The 25689-nt window shown below is 44.8% G+C and overlaps 1 protein-coding gene across 1 annotated transcript in view; it reads right to left on the bottom strand.

Annotated features, from left to right (window-relative positions):
- LRIG2 (leucine rich repeats and immunoglobulin like domains 2) overlaps nucleotides 1–25689 on the bottom strand; it is a 62740-nt gene that overhangs the window by 22771 nt on the left and 14280 nt on the right. Inside the window, exons 2-8 of the mRNA XM_069944709.1 lie at nucleotides 14694–14765; nucleotides 13890–13964; nucleotides 12370–12504; nucleotides 8900–9043; nucleotides 6650–6793; nucleotides 5268–5411; nucleotides 4301–4444 (exon numbers count right to left, since the gene is read on the bottom strand). Of these exons, the coding sequence (XP_069800810.1) occupies nucleotides 4301–4444; nucleotides 5268–5411; nucleotides 6650–6793; nucleotides 8900–9043; nucleotides 12370–12504; nucleotides 13890–13964; nucleotides 14694–14765 (858 nt within the window). The remainder of the gene's footprint in view (nucleotides 1–4300; nucleotides 4445–5267; nucleotides 5412–6649; nucleotides 6794–8899; nucleotides 9044–12369; nucleotides 12505–13889; nucleotides 13965–14693; nucleotides 14766–25689) is intronic.

Below are 25689 nucleotides of genomic sequence, written 5' to 3'. Positions count from 1 at the left end.
TGTGTCAGCCATACTAGTACCCACAACATACTATACTGTGCATCTGCCATACTACTACTACCCCCAACCTACTATACTGTGCATCTGCCATACTACTACTACTACCCCCAACCTACTATATACTGTGCATCTGCATTACTACTACCCCCAACCTACTATACTGTGCATCTGCCATACTACTACTACCCCCAACCTACTATACTGTGCATCTGCCATACAACTACTACCCCCAACCTACTATACTGTGCATCTGCCATACTACTACTACCCCCAACCTACTATACTGTGCATCTGCCATACTACTACTACCCCCGACCTACTATACTGCGTGTCAGTCATACAACTACTACCCCCAACATACTATACTGCGTGTCAGCCATACAACTACTACCCCCAACATACTATACTGCTTGTCAGCCATACAACTACTACCCCCGACCTACTATACTGCTTGTCAGCCATACAACTACTACCCCTGACCTACTATACTGCGTGTCAGCCATACTACTACTACCCCCAACCTACTATACTGTGCATCTGCCATACAACTACTACCCCCCACCTACTATACTGCGTGTCAGTCATACAACTACTACCCCCAACATACTATACTGCATGTCAGCCATACAACTACTACCCCTGACCTACTATACTGCGTGTCAGCCATACTACCTTCCCAATCTCGCACAGTAAACAGTGTTCAAAGCTGCAAATCATTGCGCACTAAAAAAAAAGACTTAAAAAAACTACAAAATACTAAACATTTGTAACATTTGTACAGTGTAAGTTGTAAATTAAAATGAAAATACTGTCATACCTTGGTTTAAGAGTAACTTGGTTTAAGAGCGTTTTGGTTTAAGAGCTCACAGTTTTTCAAAATTGTCACTTGGTTTAAGAGCATTGCTTTGGTTTAAGAGCTCCCAGTACTTGGTTGGAGGTGGAGTAGGGGAGGGGCATGGTCTGCATAGCGGGGTCTACAGCCCTGTACTCTGACAAAGGAAGTCTCCCTCACCTTCCAAATCATAGCAGATCCACTTCAGACTGGGGCTTACATCAGGGGACAGGACTATGGAGGAAATCTCTCCATAGCTGTAACCCCTCTCTCACCGGACAGAGTGCTGCATGTATGTGCCCACATCTGCCCTGCTCATTCCTTCATGCTCCCTGCAGTCTCTGTCAGTCCTTGTGTTTCACATCCTCTCCATTACTGTACAGTAACTTATAATATCACATATGCTGCTGTTTCTAGAGGTTTGTTCCATTTGTTTTACATGTTATTCAGAATGATAAATATTTATTTTTGGGGGTGTGGAACCAATTGTCTGCATTTCTATAATTTCCTATGGGAAAATTTGCTTTGGTTAAAGAGTGGATTTGGATTACAAGCGCTGCCCCGGAACCAATTATGCTTGTAATTCAAGGCACCACTGTATATTGTACCATTGTAATAGTACCGACCTGAAGAAAATAGATAACATGTCAGCTATATTACATAGTGAACATTGGGGAGCGTTATATCTGCAGTTGGGGGGGGGGGGGCGCATTATATTGAATCATTATGGGGGGGGGGCGTTATACGCCAAGTATCGAAATGGTATTGAGTATCGAAATAAAAAAGTTGGTATTGGTATCGAACTCAAAATTCTGGTATCGTGACATCCCTACTCCAGAGCGGCATTTACCTTGACTAACAGCACAGGACCAGCGCCGAGGAGGAAGGTAAGACACAGACCTTCCTCCTCCGCTTTCCCAGCGGTAAAGGGGGCTATCAGCAGGTTAGATTCAGCTAACCCGCTGATAGTTCCTTTTTAAAGGGGTTTTCCGGTCAAGTAAAATATGAGTGCAATCATCTTCTCCTCACAATTCATTTCATAATTTTCTTTTCAATCTCATTCCCTCAGTTCTGAGTTTGCATTGTGCTGAAGACACAGAAAACTATGTCTGAGCTGTTCTCTATGTCCGCCCCTTCCCTTTCAAGATGGTTCATGCAAACAAGTCCCTGGCCAGCTGTCACTGCTCTCTAATGACAGGAGGGTTAATACCATTAAGGTCACCAGCAACTTGACCTCAGATTAACACTCACATTACAGACTGGTAAGGGACACTGTTTACATGAATCGGGGGGCAGAGAGAACAGCCCAGATGCAGTTTTCCATGTCCTCAGCCGAGACGGAAAAGAGAAAACAAGATGGAATTTGACACTGACGCACTGCCACTAATAGGGTCATTGGGGTGGTAGTAGGGCTGGGCGATTAATCGAATTAATTCGATTAATCGCCCAGACAGTTAGAATCGATTTGATTTTTTGTGAAAATCGTAAATTCGATTTTCACAAAAAATCATTGCGGGCGGCGCGGTAAAGTGTCGGGTCCGGAGAGAGTTGCAGGACGGCGCGGTGAGGTGCAGGGCCGGCGGTCAGGAGAGATGTGGTATCGGCGGCTCCAGCCTCTTCACAGAGCCGCGTGCGTCCCGCTCTCTTCCTGTCACACGTGCAGGTCCTGTTCTGTGGAGGAGGCGGCAGGGATCGCAGCAGAAGGAGAGAACGTCGCTGCCCGCTGTACAGCTCCAGGACCCGCAGCGACGTTCTCTCCTTCTGCTGCGATCCCTGCCGCCTCCTCCACAGAACGGGACCTGCACGTGTGACAGTAAGAGAGCGGGACGCAGCTCAGCGCGGCACTAACGTGTAAGGGGCGGGAGAGGTCAGCCGCGGCTCTGTGAAGAGGCTGGAGCCGCCGGTACCACATCTCTCCTGACTGCCGGCCCTGCACCTCACCGCGCAGTCCTGACACTTTACCACGCCTGCCTAGTCCCCCTCAGCTGCCCCATACCCCCTCAGTGTCCCCTCAGCTGCCCCATACCCCCTCAGTGTCCCCTCAGCTGCCCCATACCCCCTCAGTGTCCCCTCAGCTGCCCCATACCCCCTCAGCTGCCCCATACCCCCTCAGTGTCCCCTCAGCTGCCCCATACCCCTGAGTGACCCCCAGCCGGCTTCATATCCCTCAGTGACCCCCAGCCTGCCCCATACCCCTCAGTGACCCCCAGCCTGCCCCATACCCCTCAGTGACCCCCAGCCTGCCTCATACCCCTCAGTGACCCCCAGCCTGCCCCATACCCCTCAGTGTCCCCTCAGCTGCCCCATACCCCTCAGTGACCCCCAGCCTGCCCCATACCCCTCAGTGACCCTCAGCCTGCCTCATACCCCTCAGTGACCCCCAGCCTGCCCCATACCCCTCAGTGTCCCCTCAGCTGCCCCATACCCCTCAGTGACCCCCAGCCTGCCCCATACCCCTCAGTGACCCCCAGCCTGCCTCATACCCCTCAGTGACCCCCAGCCTGCCCCATACCCCTCAGTGACCCTTAGCCTGCCCAATACCCCTCAGTGACCCCCAGCCTGCCCCATACCCCTCAGTGACCCCCAGCCTGCCTCATACCCCTCAGTGACCCCCAGCCTGCCTCATACCCCTCAGTGACCCCCAGCCTGCCCCATACCCCTCAGTGACCCTTAGCCTGCTTCATACCCCTCAGTGACCCCCAGCCTGCCTCATACCCCTCAGTGACCCCCAGTCCACCCCATACCCCCTCAGTAGTACTACTACACCCATCATCTATACCTGTACTACTACCACACTCCTCATCTTTACCTGTACTATTACACCCCTTATCCACTATACCCTCACTACTACTCCCTACCTAGATGAAGGCACAAAGAAGATCGCCTATACTATATGGGGGCACAGAGTACATAGGGCACATATTTGGGAAAACTACTTATATGGGGCACACAATGTGTTTGTCTACTACATGGGGGCACAGGAGGAGCACTGTTACACTGGGAAACAATATAGTTGTCTCAAACGTCAATAAAATCGTATCTGATGCTGCAGGGAGAAAAATGTCCTATTTATTTAGCAAAAACAAAAAAAATCGAGATTTAAATCGAGAATCGTCCAAAATTTTTTAAAAATCGAGATTTTATTTTTTGGCCATATCGCCCAGCCCTAGGTGGTAGCTCTTATTTCTACTAAGGAGGGGTGGTAGGGAAGGACTGCTGGGGGACACTGATAAATGTGGGGAGAATGGGACACTCTTTTTCACAAATAGAAGGGGGCACCGCTACATAGTACAGGGAATTTTTCACCCTGCACAGTAAAATGCTGCATATGGAAAATAAATATTTCACACATCAACACCGTCCTTGCTGGGTTTTATTAGTTCTCTGCTCTGGAAAACCTCAACTTAAATGAGCAAATAAATTCTTAGATGTAGCTCAGACAAGAGGCAGAAGAAGAAATTAACTTACAATGTGACAAGGTTTGCAAGTCCCTTGAATACACCTTCCGCAAGATGATTTATTCTGTTATCCCCCAGGTTCAGTTTTTCCAGTGAGCTAAGTCCAACAAATGCAAATTCATCCAAACGGTTCAGCTGGTTGTATGAAAGGTCTCTGCGAAAGTCAAAGGGATTTATAAAAAAAAAAAAAAAAAAAAAAAAAAAAAAACACAGACTATTAGATAGAATACTGAAACAATACTGTCGCATTGCATATTATTGCACCTATATATACTGGTGACAGATACAGGACTAGACAGCGGTCCGGGGTTAGCAGCGTGACGATCTGGACATGTCAATCCCCAATAACCTGGTGGAATTATAAAGAATATACTTTCACTGTGGTTAAAGGAGAATTCAGGCGAAAATTTTTATTAAAAGTATTGTATCATCCTCAAAAAGTTATACAAATCCCCAATATACACTTATTACAGGAAATGCTTATAAAGTGCTTTTTTCCTGCACTTACTACTGCATCAAGGCTTCACTTCCTGGATAACATGGTGATGTCACTTCCTGGATAACATGGTGATGTCACGACCCGACTCCCAGAGCTGTGTGGGCTGTGGCTGCTGGAGAGGATGATGGCAGAGGGATGCTCAGTGTCCCTCCAGTGCCCTGTGTCCCTCAGTGTCCTCCTGCCATCATTCTCTCCAGCAGCGACAGCCCGCACAGCTCTGGGAGTCGGGTTGTGACATCACCATGTTATCCAGGAAGTGAAGCCTCCATGCAGTAGTTAGTGCAAGGAAAAAAGAACTTTATAAGCACTTCCCATAATAAGTGTATATTGGGGATTTGTATAACTTTTGGGAGGCACAATACTTTTTCGCTGGACTTCTCCTTTAAGCATGGATAGTACTCAGGTTCAGTAAAGAGAGCTAGCAAAAACAATGTCCCACAAGTAAGACATATAAAGAGGAATGCACTTGAATACTTACAGATCCAAGAGATTCTGGCAGAACTCCCACGCATCTGGACTGATTCGGTTAACTGTATTTTGACTCATGTAAAGCTGTTGTAAAGATCGCAATCCGTATAGCCAGCCTTTGTTAATGTCGGAGACGTTATTGTATTCCAGCTCGCTGCAGGAGACACAATTAGTTTTAAAAGTGCAATATGAACTGCAGATGACAGCCATCGTTTCAGATGGCCCAAGCAGCATTTAATCATGCCTTCTGAAGGCACTGACAACTAGCACCAACCATGTTGACTGGCAATAGCTTGTATCCCTGCACTGTTCTATAAAGGGACCACAAATTTTCTCTTTCAAATAAACTGGTTTCAGAAAGTTATTACTTTTATTTAAAAATATCTAGTCTTCCAGTACTTACCAGCTGCTGTACGCCCTGCAGGAAGTGGTGTATTCTTTTCACTCTGCCATGGTGCGCTCTGATGTCACCTCTGTGCGAGACAGGAACTGTCCAGAGCAGCAGCAAATCCTCATGGAAAATCTCTCCTGCTTTGGACAGTTCCTGTCTTGGACAGAGGTGGCAGCAGAGAGCACTGTGTCAGACTGTGAAGAAGACACCCCTTCCTGCAGGACATACAGCAGCTGATAAGAATAGGAAGACTTGATTTTTAAATAGAAGTTAATTACAAATCTATCAGGTGGTTACACAAAACTAACCTGCTGATAGCCCCCTATTGCACACGGGGCACCAGGGAGGAAGGTGTATCTCTTACCTTCCCCTCCTCTGCACAGTTCCCGTGCTGTTAGCAGTTTACTGCTTGGTCCGGAGCACTGATCTGCATGGGAACGGCACTGAGTATCACTGTAATATACACACCTACCTCCTCATGCCCCGCTTTACTGGTCTGACAGACAGAGAGCGATGACTAGAGACCGGCGGGGAGCCACCCAGATGACTACCTCCCGCCTCTGCCCGTCACGCGCCCGGGGGATTGACGTCCTTTTTTTCAGGTATACAGCTCCTGCTGCAGTCGCGGACGGTATGTGCTGTGGCAGGAGCTGTATTCAGCAGTTTAGGGAACCATATCAGCCCAATTGGGCTGATTGGTTCCCTTTAAATTTGAAGGATATAACTGTTTCTCACATGATAATCTTTCTGTGTAAAAGGGCCCTAAATCTGTCTAGATCACAGATCGGTAACACATATAGACTTTGCTGAAGATTTCAGTGAATTTTATACCTTGGGGACATGCTACATGATAGAAAATCCACATGTGCTAAAATGTGCGTTCATTCTTTCTGCCACATGTATTACGTACTAAAAATCCAAAATAACTCATGTAACATTCATAGCGTTTTGGTAAATGTAGGTCTTGTTTACAGCACTATAAAATAAAATAAACCACTTACAGCTGCTCCATATTGTCCAGTCCAAAAAAAGCCCCGTCCATTAGTTTGTTAATTCCATTTCTCTGCATTTTTAAAGATTTTAGCGAGTCCAAGCCTTGAAAAGTCAGGCTCTCCACAATCTGAATTCGATTACGCCTCAATTCACTGCCAAGAATAAGGGGAGAAATTACAGATATCAACATTGCAGAAAGGGTTTTTAAAATAAGGCTCCGTTCACACCACCTTACTCTACATGTCGAGCTATACATCAGGTGTGCTCTCTGATAAGCCACAGTACAGTGATACTGCTGCTTATGTCAGCGACCCATTGCAATTAAAAAACAACAAAAAAAACAAACATACAGTGATATATAGAAAAGTGCTGCCTTCACGCTTTCTGATGCAGGGGGGAAATAAAAAAAAAAAAAGTACCATATTTTCTGGCGTATAAGACGACGTTTTAACCCCGAAAAATCTACACAGAAGTCGGGGGTAGTCTTAAATGCCGGGTATGGTCGCTGCATACGGTGGGGAGTTAAGAACCAGCCACCATATGTGGCAACCCCTGGAAAAACAAAAAAACAAGCGATTCAATTTACCCGTGACCCATGTGTCTCCTGTAATGTGCCAGCGCAGGCAGCCGAGCGTCTCCGAGCTTCTCCGATAAAACCACTTGGCTGCTGGGAGAGCTTGGCGCTGGGAACATGATGGGAGAAGTGTGGCTGCTGGGAACGGGTGACAGGTAAGTTGATCATTGTGTTTGTTTTTTTAACTTCAGGTAACACCTGCCTGACTGCAGCAGGGCTCCAGCTAGTAAACCCTGCTGCAGTCAGGCAGGGGCTAACATTTTCCGGTATATAAGGCAAACCCCTAAAAATCTTCTTAAAAGTCAGGGGTCGTTTTATACGCCGGAACATACATTATATGCCCATGAGTATCACCTGGGGAGTATTGATCTCCACTGGCTCGGCGGGGGCCTGAGACTACATTCTACTTATGGCATGGCAGCTCTTCTAGCACAAAGGCCAAACTTATTCACCTGGAAGTGGTGTGATCATGACCCTATTTTCTATGTATAAAAAAACTGATAATCAGATCACTTAGACCAGGGACGGGGAACCTTCAGCCCTCTAGCTGCTTTAAGACTACTATTCCCATCATGCCTTGGCAGTCCTGGCATGATGGGAATTGTAGTTCTGCAAGAGCTCTATCTAAAACGGAGCAACATGAACACATGAAACAACGTATCAAACACAACATATAAAGAAAAACCATTAATGCCTTGCCTACAAAGCCTTTGGCCTAATTTACAGCAAAAAGATTAACATGCTAAGAGGAAGAGTAGCGATATGTACTGTTAGCCAACAGGTGTATATCCTACTATATCCGCAATGGTGATCAGTTATTTTGCTGTCATTGTCAGGACTGATACAGTAAGGATCATATTGTATACACAGCACCATAAGGAAAGCAGACACTATCACAGATGTCTGCGCTTTCCCGGTGGGTTGTCTCTGACAGCCAGCTATCCCTTGACGCAGTTGTACACTTTGCAGGAACATTTATAAACAGCACTGGCTAGACATATCCAGATGATCGCAATATTTAATGAGGATGTCAAGTATTAATAAATCATGGTTGCCTTCTTCCAAAAACAGCACCATACCCATCACAAGTGTGGTATTACAGCTGGGCACCATTCACTTTAATGGAAATGACCCGCAACAAAACCTGTGAACAAGTGTGCCACTGTTTTAAGAAGAATGCGGCCATGCTTTTTTTAATCCAGTAGAACCCCTTTTAGATGGTAAGATGGACCACAAAAATATGAAATCTGTACTAAGAAGCACAAAGATCCTATATTGTGGCCTGGTGCCTGCATCTTCTGTACCCAAGCATTGCATGATCAGCAAACAGTCCAGCTTGAAAGTTCTTCATTAGGTATGAAAGTGTTCCGTGGACTTGCTAAACGGTTTGGGTTCAGCAACGTTCTCTGAACCCAAGCGCTTGGCATCTGACTCCTGTGGCTGGAGAAGTTGGATGCTGTCATAGGGCTGCTAGGAAAACATGGTCACAGCCTATAACCATGCAGTATCCACGTTTTCCAGAACTCCCCCCAACTTCTCCAGCCGCTGGAAGTCAAAAGCCAAGCGTTTGGAGGTTGTTGCCGAACCTGAACAGTTTGGTACGTCCACTAAACACTAATCTAAAATGATGACCAGGAGTTATGCTAACTCAATCCACATACACGTCTGAGGACTCTGGACTTACAGGTGTTGCAGATTTGGAAGTTTCAAGCTTTTTGGCTGAATTACACTGATCTTGTTCCTGTTCAGCTTCAAAACTAGTAATGATCCAGATAAATTGTCAAAAGCACTGACTTCCAACGTTGTAATTCTGTTGTTGCTCAAGTTCCTTGAAAAAAAGAAAAAAAAAACATTTTAAGTGCGGTTAGTTTGGATCTATGACATAACCAAATATAAAAAAATATAATTTAATTTTGTCTGACGTAAAGGAGTCTGTATGTGTACCGGCTGCAATGTTTTCCACAACAAAGTTTTACTATAGACTCTATTGACCTGAGATGTTATTGTACACTTTTACCGTCATGTTTAGCAAGCGATATCAACCTTTCCAACAAAACACTGGCTAGACGGTAAACTAGCTTATCTCCTCACCGAGTTGACAGATGAGGTCAATCTCACACTATCAAGAAACTCCCCCCAATGCTTTACTGACACGAGAAGGCTTTGTTTAGTAGAAAAGAGGGATTAGGAGTAAAAGGATTGTCATGAAGGTGACAGAGCAGGCCCATATCTTCTTTGGGTGTGACAAGACTTGTTGTGTCTTCTAGGGGGAATTATCACGTCAATCTTCTTTAGGACTGGAGCCCATGAACAAGGGAGATGAGGAACATGTGTTTCCATAATGTTTAGATGTGGTTCAGTGATGAAATAGGACACAGACAAGCACCTATTTGCCTGCTTAGAGTGGAACAACTACAATACACTCCAGGATAAGGAGAAACCAACTGTACAGAACTTTTTTCTTTTACTTATGCCCCTATTTCACGGGTCATTTAGAGGAGCAAACGAGCGCTCTCAGCACTCGTTTGCTCCTCGTTCCCCGCTCGCTGCCGCCGCTATTCAACGCGGCAGCAGCGAGCGGGTGAGTGCGGGAGGGGCGGCGGGGAGGGCTGCTCGGAGGATCGCTGATCGTCCGGGGAGCCCATAGGATACAGCAGCGTCTTCTGCCGATGCTCCTATTCAACGGAGCGACGGCAGAAGATCGTTGCTGTATCAGTCGCTTGTTTTTCAACATGTTGAAAAATAAGCAACTGCAAAGATCGGCCGACATGAACGATGTCGGCTGATCGTTGCACTCTATTCCACAGGACGATTATCGTCCGTAGCGGCCGATATCGGCCGAATACGGACGATAATTGTTCCGTGGAATAGGGCCTTTAGTGTCACTGTCATTTAATTTTTTTCAATAGTACAGGGGATTTTAAGAAACTTTATGATTGGGTTTATTAGCCAAAAAATTTATTTATATCATGAAAAAGCAGTTTGAAGCTCTCCCTCCTGTCTTTATGGCTTTCTATGGAGAGGGGAGGGGTGGAGGGAGATGAGGCAACAAAACAGGGCAACAAAGTTAATTTACAGCTACATCACCGGGCTATCTCCTCTGAAGTCAGCACTGACCTCTGAACACCGGCTTTCACACAAGTCCCGCTGTGCAATCCTTTGTTCTCTGCTTTCTGCTGGCGACTAATCTCCCTCCTCCCCCCTCTCCTCACCATAGATTACACAGGGTCCGACTGATGTAAAAGTCGAGATTTCCTAATAATGAGCAGTGAATGAGGGGGTGGGGGGTTGGGGAAAGTTTTTTTGAATGCAGATAATGGCATATTTGCCTAATAAACCCAATTACAAACTTAAATCACCTGTACTATTGATTTATGAAAGAAAAAAAGTAATACGATAGTGACACTTTAAAAGGTCACATAACACGATCAAAACTTTATAGAATCCAACTGTATTTGGAATAAGCCCTGCAAATTTAATTCAGTTTATTTCAATGGTTCAGGCTATGATCACCCATAGTGTTTAATTGGTGCTAATAAACGCTATGAGGGAACATGGCCTCAGTTCATCGTTGCTCACTTAGTTTATGCTAAGAATCACAATAGCAAAATCATAAGTATAAAAAAAAAAAACCTCAGCATGAGTCTGTAGTTTACAGAATCTGTTCCTGGGCTGGCCTTCCATCCGTTCTGCTCGCAGGAGTCGTCACTAACTAGAAATCACCATCTGGATGAAGCCTGATCAGCGCACATTTACTTTCCAACACTTTTTCTGGTTGGATGATCACACGCAGCCTGTAAAGGTTGGTTGCTGCCCATTTTTGCTGCATTTACCACCGTGGCCTAGTTAGAAGTATCTAGAGCTATCAATAACAAGCTTATTGTCTCAGGTGTTCATGGCTTCTGCAGGGGTGAAGTTAGAGAGCAGGACTATGCGGGTCCCGCGTCGTGGCACTCCGGTGCCTGGTTCCCGGCCGCTTCCGGGTGTCTGACGCGGCCCCGAGACGTGACGTCTCAGGTCCGCTCAGCCACTCAGTGAAGGAGGCGGAATCCATTTCAAGTCCGAGACGTACATACTCTTTAATCTGAACCCACGGATCGAATGGCGCCGTCACGAGGAAGCCGGTGCCGCGGTTTTGATCAAGCAACTTTTATCTTTGAAGTTGATTCCCACAAAAAGGACTTTATCCGTTACTATCTTACATGGGATATACTGTTTAAGCCTTGTTTTTTGTGCAGGTGGGATTGGCAGTGCCGGCTCTTATCCTCTCTGCTGTTTAGCATTATCTAATTGTGTTACTGCATCATTTTTGTGCAGATGCTGCAGTACTGCAATGACACTCCAACATGTATGAACATAGCCTTAATTTCTCTGCAGACTTTTGCACAATCAGCGAAGCTGAAACACCTGCTTCTGGCCGGTTTGAGATGGTGAATCACGCCCTGCCCCCTCTCTGCATCATCAGCCTGTGCCTAGCAAAAACACACAATGTGAGACAGAGGCATGCAAGATTTGTCTCCTAAGGGGGGATAGCAGTGGCAGCAGGAGACAATGTGGATCTGCACAGAGGCCATATTTTTTCACTTCCTGGATTTCTATCAGATACCAGTGTTGCAGAACCGTACAGATACGGTAATACATTATATAGACACATCTATATAACTTTTAATGTACTTTTAATAGAAAACAAGTTTTTCTTATCCGGAGTTCCCCTTTAAAACCATTTTTTTGCTGCAGTAAAGACATGAACACAACTTTTCTAGGTATGGATACAAATGTTTTATTGGGAAACGTACATAGGTGCTGCCAGTACAAAGGACACATTTGTGGTGATAAGAGATGAGCGAATTTAGAGTATTAAAGCGCTTCGTTAGCTCATCAGTTGCCTTGTCAGCTGACTTTGAACTCCGTCCCGTGCCACTCCAGGTACCTGGAAAAGCTGGATCTAAAACAGAGAAGTTTCCCAGGACTGGATCTAGCTTTTCCAGGCACCCGAAGCAACATGGAGTTCAAATGCAGCCTACCAAGCTAACAAAGTGCTTAGCTTTGTAAATACCAAAATTCGCTCATCTCTAGTGGCGATATATACTTTTAAGTGACATGTTTCCTTTAATAGTTAGTAGTTGAATTGCACTTTAAAAATAAATCACTTACAAATGCTTCAGAGGAATCCTAGGGAAAAACGTGCTCTTTATTTCAGTGAGAAGATTGGAGCTCAGATCCAAGGTTTCCAGAGATAGATACTGCTGAAGCAAATCTCCATTCAGTTCTGAAATTTTATTATGTACCCTGTTTAGGAAAAGTAATAATATCAGAAACAAGAGCTTAACACAAGTCAACAAAAACACATACCTGCATGAGCTCATACGAAGCTAATATTTAATCTACTAAGAGAAAGACGGGCAGCGTGTTTGAACAAGTATTCTGTAGCCTGTTTAGGAAGTGTCCTCCATCATTAACACTCACAGTATCATAAGGGCATGTTTACATGCTGCAGATACGGTGTGGATTTTCAGTGCAGTTTCCACAGAGAAAATCCAATACAAGACAAAAGAATCGAATTTTCATTCATATAGTAACAATACAACACCTTGATTTTTTTCCCACTAATCAGAGTCTGATACTTTAAATTTTCTTTTTTTAATCTACTTCTATTTTTGGAGGTTTTTTTTAAATTAAATAATTAGTTTATTATGGGGGCAGTCATGCTGCCTGAGTTGTTCTTAACAACATTTAGAGACACAACCCTCATGGTCAGAGACTCACAGAAAGGAAGAGATCGTATTCTCTTGTATGGGGAAGTTTTCTAGACATGCTCTGTGACCTGTGCCGAGGTCATTGTACAAAGAGGGGGAGGTTACGTACTGACCATCACCTATTGTAAATGGCCTGATCTCAATCGTATACTGGTGCCGTATTACGCTGTAATCCTGCCTGTGAAGGATAACACTGCTGAAAAGTAATCTTCACAGAACAAGAAGTGTCGACTTATTACTAGGTTTAGAGGCCAGAATGACAATTGGAAGCTTTCAGAGTTATTTTGATATAATACAAAAAAAAAAAATCTTTTAAAAATGTGTTTAATGTAAAATGTGGATTTAAGTGGAATCCTGTCAGCCCCCGTCCCCCATCCGAGGTGCTGAAAGTTCTGTGGTTGGCAGGACCCTACTGAGCATGTCAACTTCTGTTACTGTGTCCGTGAAGTAGATTATCTGGGGTCTCCTACTGCAAAGAGTCAAAGAGGAGTTGTGGTTTGGCATTTGTGGTTCACTCAGGCAAGCTTCACTGCTTTCTCCTCCCTTCTTCATGAATAGTCTTTGCTGCCTGGCCACCTCCTTGCTCGCTCCACCTTTGCGTTCTACGCATGCATGGCTGCTGTCTAGGCTGCACACCGCTCCTCTGTGCTATGGTGCCTGCATGGACAGTGAAGGCACGTGGCGTGAGCTGGGAAGATGGCACACGTGGCTTTGGCTCGGGGTCCAAGGGGGCTGAGAGATTCCCTTGAAACAATAGGTAATTTTCTAATGACGCACTCAAATCCACAACAAGATATTGTAAGGGAGTGTATGTTGCACTGCTAGTACCTGCAACATGCTCTCAAATCCACAAAAGGATAATTCGCAACCTTCCTATTACAGTCATGCATAAGAAATAGTGAGTAAAGTATAACTTACAATGAAAGAAGAGTGATGTTAGCGGTCGGCTCTCCAAGATGGGGTATTGCAGTTAATTCATTATAATTCATTTTCCTAAGACAAAGCAATTAAAAACAAATAAGATTCAGAAAGCGGAAAACGTGTAGAACGTTAAGCATGGGAACTTTAATTTTACTAAAGTGAAATGCAGAGGTGCATAAAAACAAAACAACACTGTGGGGTATACAATACAGACATCCAAAAAGTGTATACAACAATGCAAGATTCAATGAATTTGGCCCATGGTTGTGACATGATAAAGGGCTGTAAAGGGTTATAAACAAAACATGGATGTTATTTTTCCAAAAACTAGCATACACCTTTCCATAGTTGGTATGAACATGTGTAGTGAAATCTCCATAGACCTCAATCACACATGTCGGATTCAACGTGTTAGCGTAAAGCGAACATCAGTAAATTGTCGAGTTCGCCCATTTGGCTAATCCCAAAGGCTCGGCATTCAACTCCCAGCGACTGGAGAAGTTGGATGTCACCCTAGGGAATCCTGGAAAATGTGGATACAGCCATAGGATATATTTCATGTTTCCCAGGAGCCCTAGGGCGGTGGCATGCCAATTTCTCCAGACGCCTTAAGTTCAGGTTCGCCCACACAATTTTCTGATATTTGCTCAACACTAAACATGAATGTCAGATGCAATTCCCTCACAATCCCATGCACCTTATTGCAGAAATACATGTCATATTATAAACCATTTTGGTTATCTGTCCCATTCACCCAGCTCCCTTGTGAACAATCAAACTGAAATTAAAAAAAAAACTTACACTTCCTGGAGAGAGTACAATTCCGGCACCAGGCTGCTGTTGGATAACGTCAACCAGTTATGGCTGATCTCCCTAAAGGGAAGAAAGGTGCACATCAGTCACTTGTTCTAAATACCAAACAATTTATTAAAGTCAAGAAATAACATGTTAATGGTCATTGTTTTTTTAACGCTCACTGCAACATTTGTCCCTTTAGGTATAGTCTACAACTTCCGCTAAGGGCATGTTAACACTGAGTAATAGGTGGAATTCCGTGGCGGAACTCTCCCTGCCTTCATGTCTCTATGGGATGGCATGTGCGCACTCGCTTCAGCTGCTCTCCGCTCAAAAGAATTAACATTGTGTGACACTGAGGCAGGCAGGGTTCTGCCGTGGAATTCCGCCTTTATTACTCACACGGAGTAAAACTGACAGAAATTCAGCGAAGGAACTCTCCGCCGCAGAATCCCGCCAAACTCTGAATACTGGCAGTCTATGGGAGGGCTTGCGCACCTCCTCTCTCCGCTCTGAAGAACTGACATGTAAATTCTACCGCGCAGAGAGAGGTGGTTGAGACCTCGCATAGACTGCCAGTATTGACGGAGTTTAGCGGGATTCATATTTCCACCAGTTTTACTCTGTGTGAACTGGCCCTAAGGAATAGTTGATCTATTTGTTATTTGCTTCAAAATAAAAAAAAATAAAAAAATATGAGTTGTAGTCGGCAGCATGTTCTTTACGTAAAATGAGGCAAATCCTCTTTAATTCCAGGTTGAGAGGTAGAAAAATACAAAAACTGCTATCCCTGCTATGCCATTTACTGGGTCTTAATCCACACTACAGCTCAGCTACACACTTCACTTTATTTTTGAAGAATTATGAAGACTAAATACATATGTTAAATGGTTTCTGGTTTCATGTAGGTTGAAAGATTTTGCAAGTAACACCATAAAACCCTGGCAAGTACTCAACTTTCCCAAGTTCAATGCTATGTCCCTGCTGTCATTCTGACACTATGTAATTGCCTGATCTTCGGCACAGCAGTAAGGAGAATGTGTGCGAATCGCACGTCTCTGAGCTGGGATTTCACTCTTCCTCGCAGTCATCTAATGAAACACAGCCGTCATGCCATTTCCTGCTTTCACACATAGCTAATGCAAATGTGGTTTGTTTATATGGCGAGGAGAGAGAAAGGGCTGCAGAATTAAATGCCAGTGCTAAACGTGTGCAAGGAGAGCAAATGGAAGCGTGTCTGCATCGCTGTCTATTGACAGGCTGTAATTGAAGGGACTTCATTAATATTTCACCAGCAATGATGTCATGAAATCAGCTCTGGATCCATATGATATCCCCCGATTCCCAGCAGAGATGGTCTCCTAATGAAATATTAAACCCATTATAACACAAACTGCCATGAAGGACCCATTCTCATATGTTGGCATGTCACACGGCCGTGTCAGCTTTATACAGCCATATACGTGCTTCTTATTTCCATAGCGGAGCGTTATCTTCAGCTAAATTCACAATCCGCTTGTATATTCCCCAAAACAGCATAATGTGTGTCGAGCTCATACCCCCAAAGTGAATGGAATTAACAGTGATTACGGAATATATCATTTACACTAAAAAATGCCAATCTGGATGACTATGGTTAAAGCGTAGCCATTACAAATTCTTTTTTAAAGAAAACAGGGGTTGTGATTGCAAGCAGTTTTGCAAGATAAACGCTATATTTATTTTATGTTTTCTATGTTCAAAGGGAGACGATTCCAAGAGTCTATTTACACAAAGATTATCTGACAGATTATCTGCAAAAGATTTGAAGCCAAAGCCAGAAAGACTATAAAAAGGGAACAGGCCATAAAGGAAAGCCTGAGATTTTTCCTCTTTTCAAATCCATTTCTGGCTTTGGTTTCAAATCTTTGGCAGATAATCTGTCAGATAATCTTTCCGTGTAAATGGACCCTAACCTGCTAATATCACCCTTTTGTGCATGGTATGCTGAGGATGAAGGTAAGTTTCTAAAGCCCCTATTCCATGGGGCGACAATGAGGAGCAAACGAGTGCTATTAGCGCTTGTTTGCTCCTCGTTCCCTGCTCGCTGCCACCGCTATTACACAGCAGCAGCGAGCGGGTAAGTGCTGGAGGGGCGCTAGATCGTCCAGGCAGCCCATAAGGGATAGTGGCGGTCTGACTATTCCACGCAGCAAAGGCAGCAGATCGCTGCTATCACAGTCGTTTGTTTTTCAACATGGTTGAAGGACAAACGACGAAAAGATCAGCCGACATGAACGATTCATCCTTGGTGCTGTTTCCAAGCAGTTTATAGTTATATCCATAGAATAATACATCGGTTTAGAGCACTGGGGACAGGACTACCGCTACCCAAAGCACCAATCGAGCCCATCCCTGGCCAACCTGGTCCGTTAATATTCATTAGGAGGGGTGGATCAGCTGGAGCAGATTGGTGAGTAATGCTGCGTTTACACTGAGCGATAATTCGCCCCAATTGAACAACTAACGATTTCGAAGTAAGTGTTTTTTATGATGATCAGCGTTTAGAGGGAACGATATATCGTTTGCAAAAATCGTTATTGCGATCGTTTGAAGATCGCTTAGGCCTCTCACACATAGGGAGAATAAGTAAAAGACTGTTTACACGAAGCGGTCTGCAAATTTCCTATTTAACAACCAAAGATGATTTAAGAACTTGTTGAAAGATCATGATGAACAATTTATTGTTCCTCGCTTGATCGTTCGCTTTGTTTACACGAGCCGATTATCACTCAAACGCCATAGTTATCGCTAAAATTCGAACGATGATCGTTCCGTGTCAATGCACCATTAGTCTCTGCCCCTAGGCCCCATATTGACCTAGGGATTTAACTATGAACTGCACGAAAACGAAAAGAAACTTACTTTATCCTCAGCTTCCTGTGCACATATCAGCAGGTTAAAATAATCTAATCTGCCGATAGTTTTCCTTTAACCCCTAGACGACCCTGGACGTAGGGTTACGTCATGGAAGTCTGTCCCCAGACGACCCATGACGTAACCTTACGTCATGGGTGGTATTCCCGCTATGAAGCGCGCTCCGGAGCGGAGCGCGCTTCATAGGAGGTGGGGGCCGGCTGCAGTGAGCAGCCGGGACCTCACCGGTAATGACACGCTGCAGCGATCGCGCTGCCGCGTGTCATTAACCCCTTAAACGCCGCGATCGTCGCGGCGCGACCGCAGCGTTTAAGTGTAAGTGACAGGGGGAGTCCCCTGTCACTTACCGATCGGGACCCCCGCAGTGTGACTGCGGGGGTCCCGATCGTTGAAACGGACTGCTGGAGGTCTCTTACCTGCCTCCATGCGGTCCGATCGGCGATCTGCTACACTGAGCCTGCACAGGCAGGCTCAATGAGCAGATCGCCGATAGCACTGATCAATGCTATGCCTATGGCATAGCAATCATCAGTGTATAAATCAAACTAATGTATGTACAAGTCCCCCAAAGAGACTTCAAAAGTGTAAAAAAAAAAAAGTTCAAAACACTAACACACAACCCCAAAACCCCTCCCCCAATAAAAGTCTAAATCACCCCCCTTTCCCATTATATAAATAAAACATATAAAAATAAATAAATAGATAAACATATAATATACCGTAGCGTGCGTAATTGTCCGATCTATTAAAATATAACAAGCGTCATTGCGAACGGTGAACGGCGTACACGAAAAGAGGGGAAAAAGTGCGCAGATTACCGATTTTATGTTACATTATATATTTAAAAAAATCAATAAAAAGTGATCAAAACGTCCGATCTTCACAAATATGGTATTAATAAAAACTAGAGATCATGGCGGAAAAAATGACACCCCATACAGCCCCATAGGTGAAAAAATAAAACCGTTATAAGCGTCACAACAGGCCCATTTTATTAATATTTAATTGCCAAAAAAAAAGGATTTCATAAAAAAAAAATATATATAACATTAGAGAATCTGTGTAACCTGCATATGGTTGTGTTCGGACTGACCTATAGAGTAATGGTATCATGTCGCTTTTACCATATAGTGCATTACGTAGACACAGGAACCCCCCAAACGTTACCATATTGCATTCTTTCTTACGATTTCACCTATTTATATCTTCATAAATAATATATTTGGAATTCCATCGTACATGTTATGGTAAAATGAATGACGCCATTACAAAGTACAACTATTCCTGTAAAAAACAAGCACTTACATGGCTTGTAGATAGAAAACTGAGAGTGCTAGAGCTCTTAGAAGGGGAGGAGGGAAAAACGAAAGCACTAAGATCAAAATTTGCGCGGTCCACTGGGTCATTTTGGGCCTGGTCCTCAAAGGGTTAAAGCGTAACTGTCATTTTTATTTATTGCAGAAATCAGTAGTATAAGCGATTTTAAGAAACTCTGTAATAGGTTTCATCAGCCAAAAAAGCCTCCTGTACTCAAGAAGCAATCTCCCAGCCTCCCCCCCCTGACTTCTTATCTGTGCATTATCAGGCAAACACGTCTTCATTACAGAGAAGCCAGTGAAGACGGGCTCTGCTCTCTCCATTGTAAGCTTATGAAGGGGGGAGGGGCTGAGGGAGATGAGGGAGCAGGAAGAGGTGACATGAAGGTCAGCTGTTTGTAGACTCTCTGGGCACCTAAAACACTAAATTCAGGTGTCAGAAAGGTCAATGCTTATCTATGAACTTACTGAGAGAAGATTGCAGGGTGTTGTGGTGTGCAGGACTGCTCCGTGCTCAGTCACTCCTAACAGCCCCTCCCCTCTCCATAGCCACATAATGGACACAGAAATCCTGCTTCTTCTGAAGTGAGGGGGGAGGCTGGGAGATTGCTTTTTCAGTACAGAAGGAAACTCTTTTGGTTTATAAAACCTATTACAGAGTTTCTTAAAATCGCTTGTACTGTTGATATTTAATGTTTTCAGAAAAATGACCCTGAAATGACAGTTACGCTTTAAATAAACAGCATATATTTGTTAATTTTACTAATACATGTATTTAAAAATACATCCTATTTGCTACAACATTGCATGTAAACAGTCCCATACATACCCCATCAATATTACGAAATCAGACATTCGTTTCCCATCAAATGTGACCAGAACATTTACCTCCACGACTATGATCTAGATCCAAGAAATATTTCACAACAACAAAAAACTGAGCAGAATTTTCACAATGCAGATCCATATTGAGAGAAGATGCGGCTTCAAAGCAGTGAACACTGTGGTGCCATCTGTTATGAAGCAAACTGATGTAATGTGCATCATAAATGGGGCTGCTGCTTTCTATCACAGGGAAAGGGTTAAAAGCAAATGAAAACCAGGACTCAAGTTAAGGTTTAGGTAACAAATTTTTTTTCCGGCGTATTTTGAGGCCATAATTATGAATGATTATTAAAATACGTCTGTAAACGTTCCTGAGACGCCCACATCATCTTCTTCACAACTCCGCTGATGCGCCAGTCTGACAGGAAACAGGTGGGAAACGGCATTTGCAGTGGAGCTGAACAGGTAAGTATTAGGGATGCACGATGCACCGAAATATCGATACTACTATCGATATTTCGGGCAAAAAAACGATTCAATACCAGGATTTCCTGGTATCGATACTTCATGTTACGCTGCATAATAGTGCAGTGCATAAAGTACAGTGCAGAGAACACGGCCGGCGGCTATCTGAGCGTCGGCCGTGTTCTCTGTATGCCTCTCCCTGCCCCCTGCGGTCACCTCCGCTGCGTGGCTCTCCCTCAGCTCCCAGCGGCGCCATTTTCAAATAGCCGGCACTTGTGTAGATGCGGCTGTCACACTGACAGCGGCATCTAACCACTCCGTATGCAGCAGGGGTGGCTACTGTGTGTAGCAGACCCCCGCTGCCGGTGTCTCTCTGATAATAGAGTCCGGCTCGGCCAGACTCTGTTATCAGGGAAATGATTTATGCAGTGGAGCCGGAGCTGCACAGAGGTCTGGGGGCTGGGGAGAGAAGACTGAGAGCAGGAGGTCCCGGAGAGGAGGACGGAGGAGGCGGGTGGATGTGCAGCACATGTGAGGATAGAGCCGGCTGGCAGGTGGGGGAGGGGACGGGGCTGTGAGGAGCAGACATCAGTGATGTGGGGGGTGACAAGGGGGGGGGGGGGGGTCGGCCTTGCTCTGGCTATAGTCTGTGTGCGATCCTGTGTAACCTCCTCTTCCTCAGCAATTTTGGTGATTGGTGCAGATAGCAGCTGTGTGGGCAGTCAAGGTATCTGATGCAGCAGAGCTGTCTTAGTGATAGCTGATGCAGCAGAGCTGTCTTAGTGATAGCTGATGCAGCAGAGCTGTCTTAGTGATAGCTGATGCAGCAGAGCTATCTTAGTGATAGCTGATGCAGCAGAGCTGTCTTAGTGATAGCTGATGTAGCAGAGCTGTCTTAGTGATAGCTGATGCAGCAGAGCTGTCTTCGTGATAGCTGATGCAGCAGAGCTGTCTTAGTGATAGCTGATGCAGCAGAGCTGTCTTAGTGATAGCTGATGCAGCAGAGCTGTCTTAGTGATAGCTGATGTAGCAGAGCTGTCTTAGTGATAGCTGATGTAGCAGAGCTGTCTTAGTGATAGCTGATGCAGCAGAGCTGTCTTCGTGATAGCTGATGCAGCAGAGCTGTCTTAGTGATAGCTGATGCAGCAGAGCTGTCTTAGTGATAGCTGATGTAGCAGAGCTGTCTTAGTGATATCTGATGCAGCAGAGCTGTCTTAGTGATAGCTGATGTAGCAGAGCTGTCTTAGTGATAGCTGATGCAGCAGAGCTGTCTTCGTGATAGCTGATGTAGCAGAGCTGTCTTAGTGATAGCTGATGCAGCAGAGCTGTCTTAGTGATAGCTGATGTAGCAGAGCTGTCTTAGTGATAGCTGATGCAGCAGAGCTGTCTTAGTGATAGCTGATGTAGCAGAGCTGTCTTAGTGATAGCTGATGCAGCAGAGCTGTCTTAGTGATAGCTGATGTAGCAGAGCTGTCTTAGTGATATCTGATGCAGCAGAGCTGTCTTAGTGATATCTGATGCAGCAGAGCTGTCTTAGTGATAGCTGATGTAGCAGAGCTGTCTTAGTGATAGCTGATGCAGCAGAGCTGTCTTCGTGATAGCTGATGCAGCAGAGCTGTCTTAGACAGATATCACTAACTTTATTTTTAACACAATAAAATAAAAATAGTCCAAAAATTGGTATCACTGTAATAGTGCAGGGGTATTATATTTCTACCACTGTATTTTGTTTTTTTATACTTTACTAAGTATCGAACTGGTATTGAGTATCGAAATAAAAAAGTTAGTATCGGTATCGAACTCAAAATTCTGGTATCGTGACATCACTAGTAAGTATACAGCACTGCCATGTCCCCCCCAAGCATTATAAATTAGTTGGTTAGGCCAGACAACCCCTATTAAGAAGTTTCACAATACAGTATATTTTTACAGAATGACTGAGAAGAAGTTATAGCTCTGTTCCATGCCACTTAAAGTGACTCTGTACCCACAATCTGCACCCCCCCCCCCCAAACCGCTTGTACCTTCAGATAGATGCTTTTACTTTAAGATCTGTGCTGGGGTCCGTTCAGCAGGTGATGCAGTTATTGTCCTAAAGGACTACTTTTAAATGTGCAGCCCTGTGTCAAACTGGCGTGGCCTAGAGCGTCTATGACCTAGGCTTGCACCACCCCTCCATCCCTCCTCATCATTAGGAATGTCCCTGGAAATTTTTTTCCTATTTATCACCTGTGTGAACACGGCACATGGGCTCGATCATTAAGGCACCTGTGCAGTGTTCAGATAGGTGATTAATGGGAAAAATTCACAGAATAACACACATTACAAAGTTATGCAACTTTGTAATGTATGTTATGTCTGTGAATGGCCCCCTTCCCCGTGTCCCACCACCCCCACCCGTGTACCCGGAAGTGTGGTGCGCTATACATACCTGTTACGTGCCGACTCGTCTCCGATCTTCAGTCAGCGATGTCGTCTTCGGCCGAATCCCTCTGAGCGTCCTCAGTGCCGGCCGCCCTCTGCCGCGTCATCGGCTGCTCAGCTGCAATTGGCTGAGCATAACTGTGCTCAGCCAATCGCAGCTGAGCATCTGATGACGCTGAAGAGGGCGACCGGCATTCAGGACGCTCGGAGGGATTCGGCCGGGGAGTCCGAAGACAACATTGCAGACGAGTCGGCACGTGACAGGTATGTATAGTGCACCACACTTCCGGGTACACGGGTGGGGGTGGCTGGACACGGGGAAGGGGGCCATTCACAGACATAACATACATTACAAAGTTGCATAACTTTGTAATGCGTGTTATTCTGTGAATAATTGTTTACCGCCGCACTACCCCTTTAAAGTATCATGACAAATTTGCCCCATATAATGCCAATTCACCCCTAGTAGTCCTGCAGTGTCATCTGCTTCATCCTAATTCAACTGTATCCTTACATTTCATTACTACATCCGGGTCATGTGATATCCCCAGTATGACCACCAGAAAATTACATGGTATTATGAGATTCTGTCCTCTAGCTTTGCAGAGACATTACAGGAAATGTAGGCTGTATTTGGAAAACATATCGGAAGGGAAATAGAGAACAACATGGAAGACAACCCATAGATGTCACATCAAATAAAACAGGTATACAAAAGAGCCTCTATATTATGCTCTAATAGCCTATGCTTCTTTAAAGCATATTTGGAGGATGCAGAGTGGAGGGCAGAGCGGTTACTCCTCAGTATCGGTACAAGACAGAGATCCTTTATCACCTGTACAAGAGGACGGCAGTGTAAGAATAGAGAGCTAGTGAAGGTAGAAGCATCCTGGACACACAAGCCTCATATTCAACATATTAAAGGGGTTGTACACCATTTTTTTTCCTTCAAATCAACTGATACCAAAGATTTGTAATTTACTTCTATTAAAAAAATAAAAATCCAGTACTTATCAGCTGCTGTATGTCCTGCAGGAAGTGGTGTATTCTTTCCAGTCTGACAGTGCTCTCTGCTGCCACCTCTGTCCATGTCAGGAATTGACCAGAGCAGCAGAAAATCTCTTCAGCTCTCCAGTTTAGAAAGAATACCACTTCTCGCAGGACATATAGCAGCTGATAAGTACTTGAGGACCTTCAGATTTTTTTTAATAGAAGTAAATTACAAATCTCTGGCACTTTTTGGCACCAGTTGATTTAAAAGGAAAAAAAAAATCCCTTTAAAGGACATACTCACATTCATATTTAAATGACATACATAAATGCAAAGGACACATAGTAAATAAAAATAGGGCAGACTTATTGTAAGGGGAGGTGAAAATTAATCTTGCAGTCTGGGGCTCACTGTAACCACTACTATATATAAAAACAATGTTTTCCATGGCAAGGGTGTCTATTGCCCTTACTAATATAGCTAGAAAACGTATATAATAATAGAACGGCAATTGTATAAAACTAGATATAAATTTCCTGCTTTGAAAAAAAAAAAGAGAAAGAAGTTTCCATCAAGTCATTTTGAGCAGCTGCCATAGTGGAAAATGAGTTTTTCAGCTTTCCTACGCCTGCTACTTGATCTGAAAGTCACTTGAGACAAGTCATGGTAAGGCTTTTAGGAGAGAAAAAAAAAAAAAAAAAAAGTCTTCTTTTCCATCAAAAAGAGGATCCGCGATATCATAGCAGCGGCCAGAGGCAATGTACCAGTCTGCTCCTTTCATGATATTTCCAATTACCAGCTACTTTTCAAATGGAACAAATAAAACATTCATTGCAGGACCCCGGGCCTTCCTCTGATATAGGTCTCAGCACTGCGTCTATACATTGAGCCGTACATCCTGTGACCAGGTTAACAATAGCTAATTGTGCGGCAATGATAGAGTGAATTTATCCTGCAGAACAATGTAAAGCTTCTGGCAGACACCGGCCACTCATAACCGTCTACAGACTGAGAAACCTGAAAGCCCTCTTATTACGGATTAACTAATACCAGATGTCTGAACGGTGGATGTGTCCGTAATTAAAATAGTGTGCCGTCTCTGCAGTGCTGCGTGGAGCAGGAAGCAGACCGGCCGTTCCAGCACAGATCTGTTTGCCTTTGAACCCTATAGCAACACGAGGCTGATTGGTGAAGCGTCAACCTATTAGGCCGAACCTGGCTCATCTGTGCTGGGGGGAAGGGTGGGGAAATACTTCAAAAACTCAATGTAATGCCAAGCAATTTGCTGCAAGGAACCGAACAATCCGTCTCAACTTGATGGAACAATACAGACATGAAAGAATTGTCACCTGAAGTAACTGTGCTTGTCTAGCAGTAACCTGGGGTGCTAGGTGAGGCGAAATAAGGTGAATACAGGGAATAAATAATGTGTGGGAACATTTAACCCTATAGCACCTACTCCCCCTATCACACACAGCTGCACAGATCTCCCCGTGTGTCACACACAGCTGCACAGATCTCCCCGTGTGTCACACACACACACAGAGCTGCACAGATCTCCCCGTGTGTCACACACACACACACACACAGAGCTGCACAGATCTCCCCGTGTGTCACACACACACACAGAGCTGCACAGATCTCCCCGTGTGTCACACACACACACAGAGCTGCACAGATCTCCCCGTGTGTCACACACACACAGAGCTGCACAGATCTCCCCGTGTGTCACACACACACACAGAGCTGCACAGATCTCCCCGTGTGTCACACACACACACAGAGCTGCACAGATCTCCCCGTGTGTCACACACACACACAGAGCTGCACAGATCTCCCCGTGTGTCACACACACACACAGAGCTGCACAGATCTCCCCGTGTGTCACACACACACACAGAGCTGCACAGATCTCCCCGTGTGTCACACACACACACAGAGCTGCACAGATCTCCCCGTGTGTCACACACACACACACAGCTGCACAGATCTCCCCGTGTGTCACACACACACACAGAGCTGCACAGATCTCCCCGTGTGTCACACACACACACAGAGCTGCACA

The sequence above is a fragment of the Dendropsophus ebraccatus genome, chromosome 11 (assembly GCF_027789765.1).
Source record: "Dendropsophus ebraccatus isolate aDenEbr1 chromosome 11, aDenEbr1.pat, whole genome shotgun sequence".
Taxonomy (NCBI): Eukaryota; Metazoa; Chordata; class Amphibia; order Anura; family Hylidae; genus Dendropsophus; species Dendropsophus ebraccatus.
This window is presented reverse-complemented; position numbering and strand designations above follow the sequence as displayed.